Below are 13,897 nucleotides of genomic sequence, written 5' to 3'. Positions count from 1 at the left end.
TTCTCTCTCACCTGCATTATCATAATAGCCCCAGGAGAGCCACACAGATTATTATCAATAGACCCAGAACTCCATTCCTAGTCCCCTACCTCAGCCCAGGATGTCTGTTCCACCACACCACTCAGGTCCCTTCCCATAAGTGCCAGCCAAGATAAGAACTACAAGGTTGGGGTCCTCAGGGATAATTCAGGTTTACAGACAGTCCCTTGAAAGGTGGCAGGTGCTACAGAAAGAGATCAACCATTGGAGGCACAGATTGAGTCCAAATATCAGCTCTGCAACTTATCCACTCAATGACAATGGGCAAGGCTCCATTTCCCCAGCTATAAAATGGGGTTGGTAATTGTTCCAACCTCACAGAGTCATTGTGAAGATTCAGTGGGAGCTACTGTTTCTATCTAGCACACAATACATGCTTGATAAACTGTGGGTTTTGTTCTTTTTATTCACCAAGAATGCCCAACCTGTGCTCCCCTGGACCCAAAGTGGTAAAGGGGACCTCCTTCACACTTATCTCTCTACCTAAAATTAGACAATCATGAGAGATGTGGAAGGGAGATAGGTTTGAGACAGCTCCACTGTGGAACGCCCCCAGCGTGACTCAAAGACGTGACCACAGCTCCATTTCCCCATTTTTTAACACACTGGGGGAAGCTAAAGTTTCCTCTTCTGAGATGCAGAAACTTCCCCTGACCCAGATAAACAGTCACTTGGACCAATGATCCCTGGGTAGAGGGCTTAGAACAGGATGCCCACCCACTCTGCAGTCTATAGGCTACATGGTGGGCTGGTTCCAGTAGTGGTGAGTTGGGGCAGGTGTGGTGGTGGGAGGAGACAAGTAGAGATGGGAACAGGAAATGAAGTGAATGCTAACCTCCCCCACTGCCCCTCTGCTTGGAGCCTCCTTGCCATAATCACCTGCTCTCTTGCAACGACATGGATGGAACTGGAGGGTGTTATGCTGAGTGAAATAAGTCAATCAGAGAAAGACATGTATCATATGACCTCACTGATATGAGGAATTCTTAATCTCAGGAACAAACTGAGGGTTGCTGGAGTGGTCGGGGGTGGGAGGGATGGGGGTGGCTGGGTGATGGACATTGGGGAAGATATGTGCTACGGTGAGCGCTGTGAATTGTGTAAGACTGTTGAATCACAGATCTGTACTTCTGAAACAAATAACGCAACATATTTTAAGAAAAAAGAAAAAGAAGAAGATAGCAGGAGAGGAAGAATGAAGGGGAGTAAGTCAGAGGGGGAGACAAACCAGGAGAGATGATGGACTCTGAAAAACAAACTGAGGTTTCTGGAGGGGAGGAGGGCGGGGGGATGGGTTAGCCTGGTGATGGGTATTGAGGAGGGCACATTCTGCGTGGAGCACTGGGTGTTATGAACAAACAATGAATCATGGAACAGTACACCAAAACAAATTATGTAATATATGGTGATTAACATAACAATAAAAAAATTTTTTAAAAATCACCTGCTCTCAGTCAATGCAAGGATTCTGCTACTCATCAAGGGTAGTTGTTGATCAATAAATTGATCAGTTTGGAGAATGTCTACCTACCTTTGGATACAATTCAGGGATTGTCCAAAGGGATTGCCGTGTTGTGTTGTGTTCAGTTGCAGGGTAGTACCAGCCCCCTAGGGGGTGCTTTTCATTGTCATAATCACTGGAGGAACATCAGTCAGTTAGTGGGTATTAAAGGCTGAATTGCATCTCCCCCAAAATTCGTGTTGAAGTCCTAACCCCCAGTATGTCAGAATGTGACTGTATTTTGAGGTAGGGTCTTTGAAGAGGTAATTAATGAAAATGAAGTCATTACAATGGGCCCTAATCCAATATGGTCTGTGTCTTTATAAAAAGAAGAGATTAGGACACAGATACACACAAGGGGAAGTCCATGTGAAGACACAGGGAGAAGGGGGTCATCTAGAAGTCAGAGATGTCTCCCCAGAAACCAACCATTTCGACACCTTGATCTCAGACATCAGCCTCCAGAACAGTGAGACAATAAATTTCTCTCATTTAAGCCAGTCTATGGTGTTTTATTATGGCAGCCCCAGCAAACCAAGACAGTGGTCAAGGACCACACTGCGAACTGACATCCTGAGTTCTAATATTGCAAGAGCTAATAGCCCAAGAAGGTCCGCTCAGAAATGAACCACATCTCCAGTGAATCACCTGCTACAGACTGAATTATGGGCCCTCACCCAAGTCATTTGTTAAATCCTAACCCACAATGTGATGGGCCTTTGGGAGGTGATTAGGTCATGAGGGTAGAACTCTTGTGTCCTTATAACAGGGACCCTAGAGAGCTCTCACTCTTTCCAGCATGGGAGAACACAGCAAGAAGATGGCCATCTGTGAATCAGAAAGTGGGCCCTTGTTAGACATTATGCCTTGATCTTGGACTTTCCAGCTTCCAGAATTTCAATAAATAAACCTCTGTTGTTTATAAGCCACTCAGTTTACAGTTTTCTGGTATAACAGCCTGAACAGACAAAGACACCATCCGACTGAACAAGTCCACGGGGCTCCTGGGTGGCTCAGTCGGTTAAGCGTCTGCTTTCAGCTCAGGTCATGATCTCCGGATCCTGGGATTGAGCCCCGCATCGGGCTCCCCGCTCAGCAGGGGAGTCTGCTTCTCCCTCTGCCTCTGCCCCTGCTTGTGTGCACTCTCCCTCGCTCACTCTCTCTCCCAAATAAATAAATAAAATCTTAAAAAAAAAAAAAAACCAAGCCCTCAAATCCTCACCCTAGAAATGCTCTCATTGCACCCAAGGGGACTTGCAACATCCAAGCTCCTGGTTCCATCTTAGGTATATCCATGTCAGCTCATGGAGAGGCAGAGTCTTCCGTGGAAGGGCAGAAGTTTCTCATCCCAAGAGCCAAGGAGCACTGGGTATGGACCCACACCCACCCTCAACTGTAAGTTTCAACAGGAACATTTCCTCTCACAGATCCAATATGTAGTCTTGTCACAAGAGAGGTCATTCCAGGTGCCACCTTTGTTCATGCTGGCACAGTCCTCATCATAGATGTTGTTGGGTTCCTCTGGGTCCCAAAAGCTGGAGGGAGGAAAAGTGGGCATGGGGAGGGATGAATAGGTGGAGCTCAGGGGTTTTCAGAACATTATATGCGATACTGTGACAGTGGATACATGACATCATACATTTGACAAAACTCATAGAATGCACAGCACTTGGAGTGAACCCTAATGTAAACTATGGACTTTAGTTCATAATAATGTATCTATATTGGTTCATCACTTGTAACAAATGTGCCACACAGAATGCAACAGGTTAATAATAGAGGAAACCCGATGTGCAGGAAAGAAGGAGTATATGAAACATTTCTCTGTACCTGCTGCTCAAATTTTCTGTAAAAAATAAAGTCTTTTAATTAAAGAAAGAATATGGAGGGGGGAGAGAAGGCAAGGCCTTCGTGGTTCAAGGCTCTTCCATCCTAATCATTTCTTCAGCTTTTCAGAATTACCTGAAGCTGCCACATTATCCCCTTCACCCCAGCTTGTCTGCCTTAACTCAGCCCCACCTCCCCGTTCGCCAGGACAGTCTCCTGCTCCTAAATCTGGTCCGTTTCTGACTCCTCTTACAAAGAACCCTTCCTTCGCCCCTGCAATCCTCCCAACCTTCCAGGTATTAGAGTGTCTTGGATCACATTCCCTTAAAGCAGAGCCTGATTTGGCAATTCAGGTGCGTGGAATTTATTAAGAGATGCTCTCAGGAGAGAAGGAGTGGGAGAAGCAGGTTGGGGCAGGGGGAGGAGTTGAGCAGAGATGTGGGTTCAGTCTGGTCTAGCCTCAGCCTGATGCGACAGGGAGCTGTGGAGTATGAATAACACCACAGAGTTATCTCGACTTGTGACAAGGGATCCAGTCTTCTCTCAGCCACTCATTGGCTATGGGCTGACCCCACTGGGAGTGGACTAACCTTCGAGCTGAGCAGGTCTCCACTGAGCTGAGGACAACTCTCCAGAGAAAGCATAACCGTGAGCCTTTAGCAGTCAGTGCCCCCTACTGGAGGAGGGCTGCACCAACCCCATGAAGGGGTCTGAGCTGAGCACCACACTAAGCCACGCCTTCTCTATTCACAGAGCTGTGCCTTCTTCCAGGAATCTTTTTTTTATTTTTAAGATTTATTTATTTATTTATTTATTTATTTATTTATTTATTTATTTCAGAGGGAGAGAGAGATCATGAGCGGGAGGGGCAGAGGGAGAGGGAGAGACAATCTCAAGCCGACTTCACGCTGAGCGTGGAACCAACAGGGGGCTGGATCTCACAACCTTGAGATCATAACCTGAGCTGAAATCAAGAGTCATTTAACCAACTGCACCACCCAGGTGCCCCATTCTTCCAGGAATCTTTAATAAAAAATGAGATCCCTAGCCTGGTGATGGGTATTAAACAGGGCACATTCAGCGTGGAGCACTGGGTATTATGCACAAACAATGAATCATGGAACCCTACATCAAAAACTAATGATGTAATGTATGGTGATTAACATAACAATAAAAAATTTTAAAAAATGAGATCCCCTGTCAGGACACTAATATCTCTAATATATAAAGAGCTCTTAAAAATAAATAAGAAGGGATGCCTAGGTGGTTCAGTCAGTTAAGCGTCTGCCTTAGGCTCAGGTCATGATCCCAGGGAGCCCCATATCAAGCTCTCTGCTCTCGCTCTCCCTCTGCTGCTTCCCCTGTTTGTGCTCTCTCTGTCAAATAAATAAATAAATACAATCTTTAAAAAAAGAAATAGAAATGGGGTGCCTGGGTGGCTCAGTTGTTAAGCATCTGCTTTCCGCTCAGGTCACGATCACAGAGTCCTGGGATCGAGCCCTGCATTGGGCTCCCTGCTCCGCGGGAAGCCTGCTTCTCTTTCTCCCACTCCCCCTGTTTGTGCTCCCTCTCTCGCTGTGTCTCTCTCTGTCAAATAAATAAATGAAACCTTTTTTTAAAAATAAAAAAGAAGAAAATCTCAATATAAATATATACCAGTGATATGAACAAACACTTCACAGAAAAGTTAATACCTGTGGCTATTAAACATATGAGAAGATACCCAATCTCAGTCATTATAAGAGAAATGCAAATTAATATTATATTGTGATTTCATTTTCACTTACAATTAAGCCATCAAAAATTACAAAAGTTAGATGAACTTTTGATGAAGAAAAATAGCCAAGCCAGTGAAAGAATAAATTGGTATAACCACTATGGGGGGCAATTTGTTAACATTTACCCAAATATAAATACATGCACTCCTTGAGAAAGTAAAGTATAAGGGCTAAGAGTATAGACTTTATTTTTTAAGATTTTTTTTAATTTACTTGAGAGAGAGAGCACAGAGGAAGAGTGAGAAGGAGAGGCAGACTCCCTGCTGAGCTGAGAGCCCAACACAGGACTCGATCCCAGGACCCTGGGATCATGACCTGAGCAGAAGGCACATGCTTAACTGACTGAGCCACACAGGCGCTCAAAAGTATAGACTTTAAAGTTAGGTTGGTTGGCACTACCACCTGCTAGCTCTCTGACCCGAGGCAGGTTGGTTAACCTCCCTGTGCCTCAGTCTCCTCATCTTTAAAATGGAGATGACAAAAAATAGAATAAAATAAAATGGAGATGATAATAGTACTTTCCTTATAGGATTATTAAAAAGATTAAACAAATGGGTTAATATATGTAAAGTGCAGAGAGTCAGAGACAGAGAGACAGAGACACAGAGATCCGGTTCATCCTCTTGGCAAATCAAAAGCTTCCTCTTCCTCCTGCGTTGTAGCCACACTTTCTTTCTTTTTTTCCCCCCAGCCATTGACCTGGGGACCTGATGTATTTGAGCAGTTGTGCTAAAAGGAGGAGATGTTGCAATGGAGGAAAGTTTTAAAGATACAGGGACCAGAAGCCCTACTGGAAAAAAGCACCCTTGAGCCTCCTCTATCTGGCCTGGTCTGGGATTCTAGAGAATCTTCTGGCTCGGACTGCACAAAGACCCACAGGGAGCAGAGACCCAAAGAGCCCTCGATACTTGCCTCAGAGTGACAGGTGACCCATCCAGCCACTTCCAGTCCCCTTCATGTTCCCTGTCATTCAGCCCCAGCCAGTACACCCGTGGAGAGCCATGAGCCTTGGCCACAAAGTTCTGCAAGTACAAACTCCATTCAGCTATCAATTTAATTACATCAAATATAAGTGATCTAAAAACACCAATTAAGAGCCAGAAATTGTCAGATTGAATTTACAAAACAAGACTCATCTATATGCTGTCTCCAAGAAATCCACTTGAAAATAATGACACAGATAAATTAAAGTGAAAAGATAGTGAAAGATAAACCATGCAAACATCTGGGCTCAAATCCCAGCTCCGACACTCGCTAGCTGTAAGTGACCACAGGCAAGTTTCTTAAATGTACTGTGCCTCAGTTTCTTCATCTGTGAAGTACAAATAGAATGTACTGTGTACAAATGGTTTTGCTATCTAACCGTGGTAGCATCAAATCATTGCAGTTGCTTACAAAATGCCAATTCTCCTCCACAGGTGGAACTATTTCCCTACCACCTAAAAGCATAGGAGGACCTATGTGACTTGCTTTGTGAGTACAAGTAAGTGGAAGCTTTCAGAGTTGCCCCTTAACTTTCACCATTGGGTTACAGGGGCTGTCTGTTATTTCAGCAGAACATAACCTCTCCTGACTCACACACTAAGTAACAGGGTTGTTGTGAGGATTATGTTAATGTAAGATATAAGACGTTTGGAATACAGCCTGGAGAATAGAAAGTGCTAAGAGATAGCCATTATTATATCTCCAGGTTAGAGAAAAAACTGATACTCAGGATAAGAAACAATCAGGATTTAAACTTAAGTATAGTATGTCCTCTCAACCTTGCTATTAAAAGTCTTAGTGGCTCAAAGGCAATTCCAATTTCTCTCCATCCAGACCAGGGAAGGATATGTGATTCCCACTGATTCTCAAGGGCTTGGAAGGGACAGATCACCTGTTCAGCAAAGCTACTGATGATGACCAAGTGAGAGTAATTCTCCTGGCAGAACTTCCGGGCTTCATCCCATGACTTGGTGGTTGGGGAGAAGTAGTAACACTTTCCCTCAAAGAGTAGCCAACCCTCCGGGCAGGTGACCTTGGTACAGTCTGGGGACAGAATAAGATGCTGTCAGAATGGCCCCAGAGACAGGGTCATGTACATGGTATGCCATATACAGTTGTGCAGGCTGTGCACAGCTCAATTCCAGGGGGCACCATTCAGGCAGACTGCAGTGAGAATTGCCCCCCATGGATTTGTGCAATGTGCCAGCTCTGTCATGCCCCCCATCTCAGGGCAGTTCCCCAAGTCCCACTCACCTAATAAGCCCCGAAGTTCTACTAGGGACTGGTTGGTGTAAGTTCTTATGTGGTCAATGTCCTTCTTCAGGCCAGCTATCCCTGCCGTGCCAGTCACTGTCAGTAGAGATGGGCTGGAAGGTTAGAAACCCAAACCCCCATCTACCCACCCACCCACCACTGACTGCAAACACATAAGACAGAAGCAAATCTGTACCCCCTACTGCACCCTCTTTCTAGTGAGTGCTGCTAGAACTCAAAATGATATGTGCAGTTCCTAGAGAGAGTCCTAGAGTGGCTAAGAGGAGGAACTGATCTCTGAGCCTTGGGGAAGAGTGGAGATGGGGGACTATCTGGAGGAAGATGGTAACTCAGTATCTGTGAGAGGGAGAGGGAGCCTCCAAGGGCAGGGGCCACCTTGGAAGCCAAGCTAGAGAGGCAAGTGTGTTGGGGAAGGCTGCAGTGGTAGAGGTCAAGGCAAACCTCACAGGAGCTAAAGCTCAAAGTAGGATGAGATCTGATGTCCAGGTCCTTGAATGCCAAGCCAAGAGTTTCGTGTTGGAAATGTTGAGATGTTGTGGAGAAAGGGGAACCCTCTTACACTGTTGGTGGGAATGCAAGTTGGTACAGCCACTTCGGAAAACAGTGTGGAGGTTCCTCATAAAATTAAAAACAGAACTACCCTATGACCCAGCAATTGCACTTCTGGGTATTTACCCCAGAGACACAGATGTAGTGAAAAGAAGGGCCATATGCACCCCAATGTTCATAGCAGCAATGTCTGCAATAGCCAAACTGTGGAAAGAGCTGAGATGCCCTTCAACAGATGAATGGATAAAGAAGTTGTGGTCCATAAATACAGTGGAGTATTACTCAGCCATCAGAAAGGATGAATACCCACCTTTTACATCAACATGGATGGGACTGGAGGAGATTATGCTAAGTGAAATAAGTCAAGCAGAGAAAGTCAATTATCCTATGGTTTCACTTATTTGTGGAACATAAGGAATAGCAGGGAGGACATTAGGAGAAGGAAGGAGAAAATGAAGGGGGGAAATCGGAGGGGGAGATGAGCCATGAGAGACTATGGACTCTGAGAAACAAACTAAGGGTTTTAGAGGGAAGGGGGGTGGGGGGATGGGTTAGCCTGGTGCTGGGTATTAAGGAGGGCACGTACTGCATGGAGCACTGGGTGTTATATGAAAACAGTGACTCATGGAACACTACATCAAAAACTAATGATGTACTGTATGGTGACTAACAACATAATAAAATTTAATTTAATTTTTAAAAAAAAGAGTTTTGTGTTGGACTCTAGGCAGTGAGAAACCATCAGTGGGTTTTGAGCAGAACAGTGGCCTGATCTGAGATGTGCAGAGAAGGCATGCACATATAATGGAACTATTTTCAGACTTCAACAAACATGATGAAGGCTGTACCAGCCCAGAAGACTTTGCTACAACTAATGTGTGTATTCCCACTGGTCCCACACAAATGTGCCTTCTTCCAGCTTGACACCCTTCCCTCTTACTCACTGCCATTCCCAGTCCATCTCTAGGTCCAGTCACTTTTACCTCCTAAACCTTTCTGCTCTACCCACTTCTGTTCATCCTCATGGCCACAACTCTCATCCAAGTCACCATTACCTCTCACCTGTCCAACTGCACCATCCTCCTCCCTTGTATTTATGATGTTGCCTCCTAAACACAGGGCCTTTGCATATACCTAAAACCCTCAACCTCTCATGTGATTAATTTTTTCTCTTCCCTCAATAAACTGTAGCACTCTTTCCCTAGGGAAAGATAAGGTCAAGATCCCTAATTAGATTTTTTTTCATAGAATGATCTTCCTTTGGACTGACTATTCATTGAGATTTGGAATTGTATGCTCATTTGAGTGATAATTTGGTAAATGGCTCTCAATACCTGCCTGTGCTGTCCAACAGAAATAAAATATAAACCACATACATAAATTTAAATGTTTTAATGGCCATATTTTTAAGAGTCAAAAGAAGCAGGCAAAATTAATTTACTTTACTTACCCCAATATATCCAAAGTACAATTTCAATGAGTAATCAATATTAAAGATTATTATTATTAATATTGTTGAGATATTTTACACTCTTTTTCTGTAGCAAGTCTTTGACATTGGTGTATATTTCACAATTACAGCACATCTCAGTTTGGAACAACCACACTGCAAGTGCTCAATAGCCAGTGATTCATGGCCACCATATTGAACAGTGGAAGTCTAGACACACATGCACACAAACACACACACACACACACACACACACACACACACACACACTCCACAGGAACAGGAACTGTGCCTGATGTATTCACTCTCCTACCCGTGCCCCAATACCTAGCACAAGGCTTGGCAAAGATGGGATTGGAAGTGGTCTTGGAGTTGGGTTTGAGGGGTCACATTGGGTGTCACTATGGATGGCATGAAGGGACAATTGAAAGCACTCACCATTTGCTTGCCACGCCATCTGCTGAAAGGTTAATATCTTCAGCTCTTCCACCATCTCCTGGTCTATGAGGAAGAATCCATCTTGAGCCCAAGTCCTTCCATGCCCAATGTTCAGTTTCTCCCCATGCCCCATCCTCTTCTTACTCACACTTAATCAGGGTCACAGCCAGACCAGTGCAGCCCAGGAGCAGTGACACCACCACCAGCAGGCACAGGTACACCACCAGTCTCTCCTCCTGGTAGCACCCAGGACACCTGGACTTCTGACTGAGGTGGGTCACTGGAGTTACTGGGGGATGAGGACAGGGACAGAGAGACCAATATTGGTGCTTCAGAGAGTGAGGAAGAGACACTTGAGCCTCTCTCCAAAAGCAGAGGGACAGAGATCTGTGGTCATGACTGTATCACCAGATGGGGTCAGCAAGAGAGGGTCAGGGGAAAAGAACCCTGATGAAGCCCAGAAGAGCACTTACTGTGCTCCAGGGCCACCCCTTCCCCAGATGTAGCCCCCTCCCCATCTCCAAATGAAGCCACACCTCCATCCCCATCTCCACTTCCAAATCCAACACCATCACTGTAACCTAACACAACTACAACCTAACCTAGAATGCTGAAGAGAACTTACTATGTGCCAAGTATCATGTCACATCCTTATTATCTTATTGGATCCTCATCCTTATGACATAGATGTAACTATTATTCCCAATTTGCAAATAAGTAACCTGAAGGCTTGGAGACGTCATGTGTGACTTGGACCCAGCACTGCTCCTAACATTTATAATGCATTATCTTGTATTCTCCAGCATCCCCTGCCCAAGCTGCTCCCCATTCTAGGATGCTTAAGGGCTTTTGCATCAGGGGCAGAGAATGTTTCCCGTACCTTATGCAAGTAGGAGTTGGGGCCTGAAGAGTACCAGGCAGACACCCTGGGTCCCTCAGGGTCTGGTCTAGACTCAGAGAGGAAGAGCTTCTGAAAGGACACTTTTCTCTGCCCCAGGGTCTCCCTCTGGGGCCATAGGTCTGACTCAAGCATACTTGCAATCATGAGAGGGAAGATAGGGGCCCACCTGTAGGGCATGAGGACTTACCAGCTAGGGATGACTGGAACGGAGGATGCTCCAGGTTGACACCTGGGAGAAAGGGAGAGAAAAGTTTATTCAAAAGTTTTTTGGGGGAAAAAAGTTGTTGAAAGACTCTGTCTTCCAAGATCAACACCTCCCCCAACCCATCTGATTTGTTCTCTGGTCAGAATTGAGGAACGGAGGGAAGACTTCCAGGTGTCCCCTCCCAGACTTCTTAAAGGGTCTTCCGGCTGCTCACCCAGTTGAGGAGACGTGCGGGGGACAGGGGTGAGGTCCAGGCCTAGAAGGGGTCAGAAAGACAATAGTTATGCAGACCAGGGCTTCATCCAGGTAAACCAAAAGGCCCCAGCCCTAGATTCTCACCTTTGATCTTTGGGGACTTGCAGGGAAGTGGGGGGTTCTCCATTTTCTTTCCTGGGGGGGAGGGGGAGGAATGGTTGCTCGGGCCCAGAGCAGGACAAAACCAGCACTGGGTCTCCTGTACCCCCAGCCCCAGCTCACCTGCCCTCGGAGGCCTTGGTGGAGCCATTGAGTCTGTAGAAGAGAAGTTCAGAATTAGAGCTGGTATGAGGGTCAGAAACAGACTGGAGGCAGTGATGGAACCAGGACTGGGACTAAAATGGAGGGCTAGGGATAAGGTTGAGCATAAGAATGTAATTGGGGGTAGGGATGGGGTTAATTGGGGGTAAGGATGGGGGTAGACGATGAGGGTTAGGATAGAGTGACCAACCATCCTGGATCACCCAGGACTTGTCCAGTTTTAAAACTGGAAGTCCCACATCCCAGGAAATCACTCAGTCCTGAGCAAACTGGGACAACTGTTCACCCTCAGTTAAAGACACAGGTGAGTTTGGGCTAGGGTTGCAGTCAAGCTGTGGTTGGGATGAGGATGGAATTGAAGATGGGTTGGGGACAGTGGGGGACATGGCATTAGGGTTGTGATTCAGGATGTGGTAGAGATAAAGATTGGGACTGGAGCTGCACTGGAGTAGGAGGAGGAAGTCACAGTTAGGTTTTAGTTGTGTTGAAGTCGGGTGATGACTTTGGATTTGGAAATAAAGATGGGGGTGAAGATTGGGCTGAAATCGGAGATGGGGAGGGGGCTAACTTTGGGGAAGGGATAGCATTGATGATCAGATGGAGGAGTCCATCTTGGTGGTGGGTTTGAGAACTGGATGGGACCAAGTGGGAGCTGAGAGACAGACAAACAGCTGAGCCTAATTCACCTCCTACTTCATTCTGGGCTCCACGGTGCCCAGGGACCTCCCAGGTTGGTCTCACTCCAGATTAAATAGTGGTGGATTCAGCACCCCACCCCTCATGGAATGGCCACTGTCCAAGGACAGCAACACAGCACAGTCAACCCTCAGCGGCCCTAGTGGGAGTTGGCTCAGGGAAACCTCAAAGTCTTCACTTTTTTTTTTTAAAGCCTTCACTTTTATACACACTTAACAGACTCTTGTTGAGTCCTGGGCCTGGCATGGAGCACCCAAGTCTCAAGGTCGATCTGGGCCCAGAGTGTGAATGCGAGGAAGTTGGGGAGCCACTGGTCCACTCACAGTTTTATGAAACACCAGCTTTCGTGTCCCAGGACCTTTGCATCCACCAGTTCTCTACTGGGCTTCTCTTCCTAACAAACTCCAACTCATCCTTTAAGTCCCACTCCAATATCCTCTCCTCTGACCCCAATCTCTCACCGCTCAATTCCCCTTGAGATTTCCCCATTCTCTTGGTCCTTCCCTTCTCAGACCTGCTCACCTGAGGCTGTGCCCAGAACTGCCTCTCCCATCAGACAGAGAGAGCCTCAAGGGCAGGGTGGAGACACAGACACATACTCCTGCCAACATGGTGCCTGGCACGAGCTGGGTACGCAGGAGGCTGACTGGGTGTCTATAATGCCCAGCTAATGTCCCCTGGGGACCCTGCTTTCCCCAGGTTACAGAACACACATTCCTTCACCTGGCCTCTGAGAAGTCCTCTTACCTGGCTTGGGAGGAAGATCCTTGTAAGGTGGCGCCATGTTCTCATAATCATCACCATCTTCCTCCTCCTCCTCCTCCCCTCTGGTCCCTTCCAGAGGAAAGGCAAGTGAGAGCCCAGCCCATTCCCTCCTCTGTCCCTCAGGCCCTAGTTTCCAGCCGCAGGGTGGGGAATACTGTAATCTGGGTCCCGACCATCCCTGGCCCCCAGCTCAAGCCTGGCCAGGGCCATACCTGGCAGGTCCTGGCACCCAGAGTTGGTATACATGTACATGGTTGCAGCTCACCCAGGAGCCTGAGGGCAGAGTCAGAGCTGGACAGCTTCTGCCTCCTATACCTCCTGCTCAGGTGCCTGGGGCTTCTCTCAGTTCCCTTTTTCATCAAAAGTCAAGTACATGCAAATCCACCTTAAGGGGAACCACCCAAACCACATATACACACAGACATTCACACACACACACACACACACACACACCTTTCTCCCAGTTTGGATTCACGCACAGGAGTGACAAAGACAGCAACCCCTGCATTCCAGTGCGAGGCCCTGGGTGGAAAAGATGGATAAACTCCTTCCTTCAAGGAACTTTCCATCAAGACAAGACAGACACTGAACTAGCATAAACATAGAAATAAACAATATGGTTTGGTTTTTTATTTTATTTCCAGTAGTCACTAAGCATTATTTAAAACTAAAATTAAATAGAGTAAGGGGATAGGATAGGGGCTAATGTAGAGTGATAAAGAGGGAAGGCACCCTGGAAGTGACATTTGCAACAAAATGTTAAAATGCTAAGTGCTAAGTACTCCTGCATTCCACAGTGAGGTGCTAGGTCACTGGCCCAGTTATCTCTGACTGCGTAATGACAGCAAGCACTTACCATCTCGCAGTTTCTGTGGCTCAGAGTTCAAGAGCAGCTTGTCTGGGTGGTTCTGCCTCGGGACCTCTCTTTTATACCCACTTATCAGACAAGTAAAGAGGCTCCCTGGGGCTGTGG

The 13,897-nt window shown here is 46.4% G+C and overlaps 1 protein-coding gene across 1 annotated transcript; it reads right to left on the bottom strand.

Moving 5' to 3' along the window:
- Positions 1 to 2,031: 2,031 nt before the first annotated feature.
- Positions 2,032 to 13,248, bottom strand: CLEC17A (C-type lectin domain containing 17A). The gene is made up of 12 exons (XM_025863102.2): positions 13,137 to 13,248; positions 12,907 to 12,993; positions 11,425 to 11,457; positions 11,287 to 11,337; positions 11,162 to 11,203; positions 10,930 to 10,971; positions 9,990 to 10,130; positions 9,842 to 9,904; positions 7,384 to 7,479; positions 7,022 to 7,173; positions 6,058 to 6,167; positions 2,032 to 3,075 (listed from the first exon to the last, which is right to left on the bottom strand). Exons 1-12 carry the CDS (start codon positions 13,174 to 13,176, stop codon positions 2,943 to 2,945), a joined length of 990 nt encoding a protein of 329 aa, XP_025718887.1. The 5' UTR covers positions 13,177 to 13,248; the 3' UTR covers positions 2,032 to 2,942.
- Positions 13,249 to 13,897: the final 649 nt, after the last annotated feature.

The sequence above is a fragment of the Callorhinus ursinus genome, unplaced genomic scaffold (assembly GCF_003265705.2).
Source record: "Callorhinus ursinus isolate GAN/ISIS: 27379988/994484 unplaced genomic scaffold, GSC_fseal_2.0 scaffold82, whole genome shotgun sequence".
NCBI classification, from domain to species: domain Eukaryota; kingdom Metazoa; phylum Chordata; class Mammalia; order Carnivora; family Otariidae; genus Callorhinus; species Callorhinus ursinus.
Note: the sequence above shows the minus strand (reverse complement) of the source record. Positions and strands in the feature narration are given on the sequence as shown.

What these genes read in the sequence shown, in the direction of transcription:
- CLEC17A (XM_025863102.2), bottom strand. Translation starts at nt 13,176, where the DNA reads ATGTACATGTATACCAACTCTGGGTGCCAGGACCTGCCAG. An exon ending in CCGCACGTCTCCTCAACTGG is followed by an intron (nt 10,972 to 11,161) that starts GTGAGCAGCCGG and finishes CCTTTCTCCCAG; the next exon opens with GTGTCAACCTGGAGCATCCT. An exon ending in GGGTCACCTGTCACTCTGAG is followed by an intron (nt 3,076 to 6,057) that starts GCAAGTATCGAG and finishes TCCTCCCTCCAG; the next exon opens with CTTTTGGGACCCAGAGGAAC.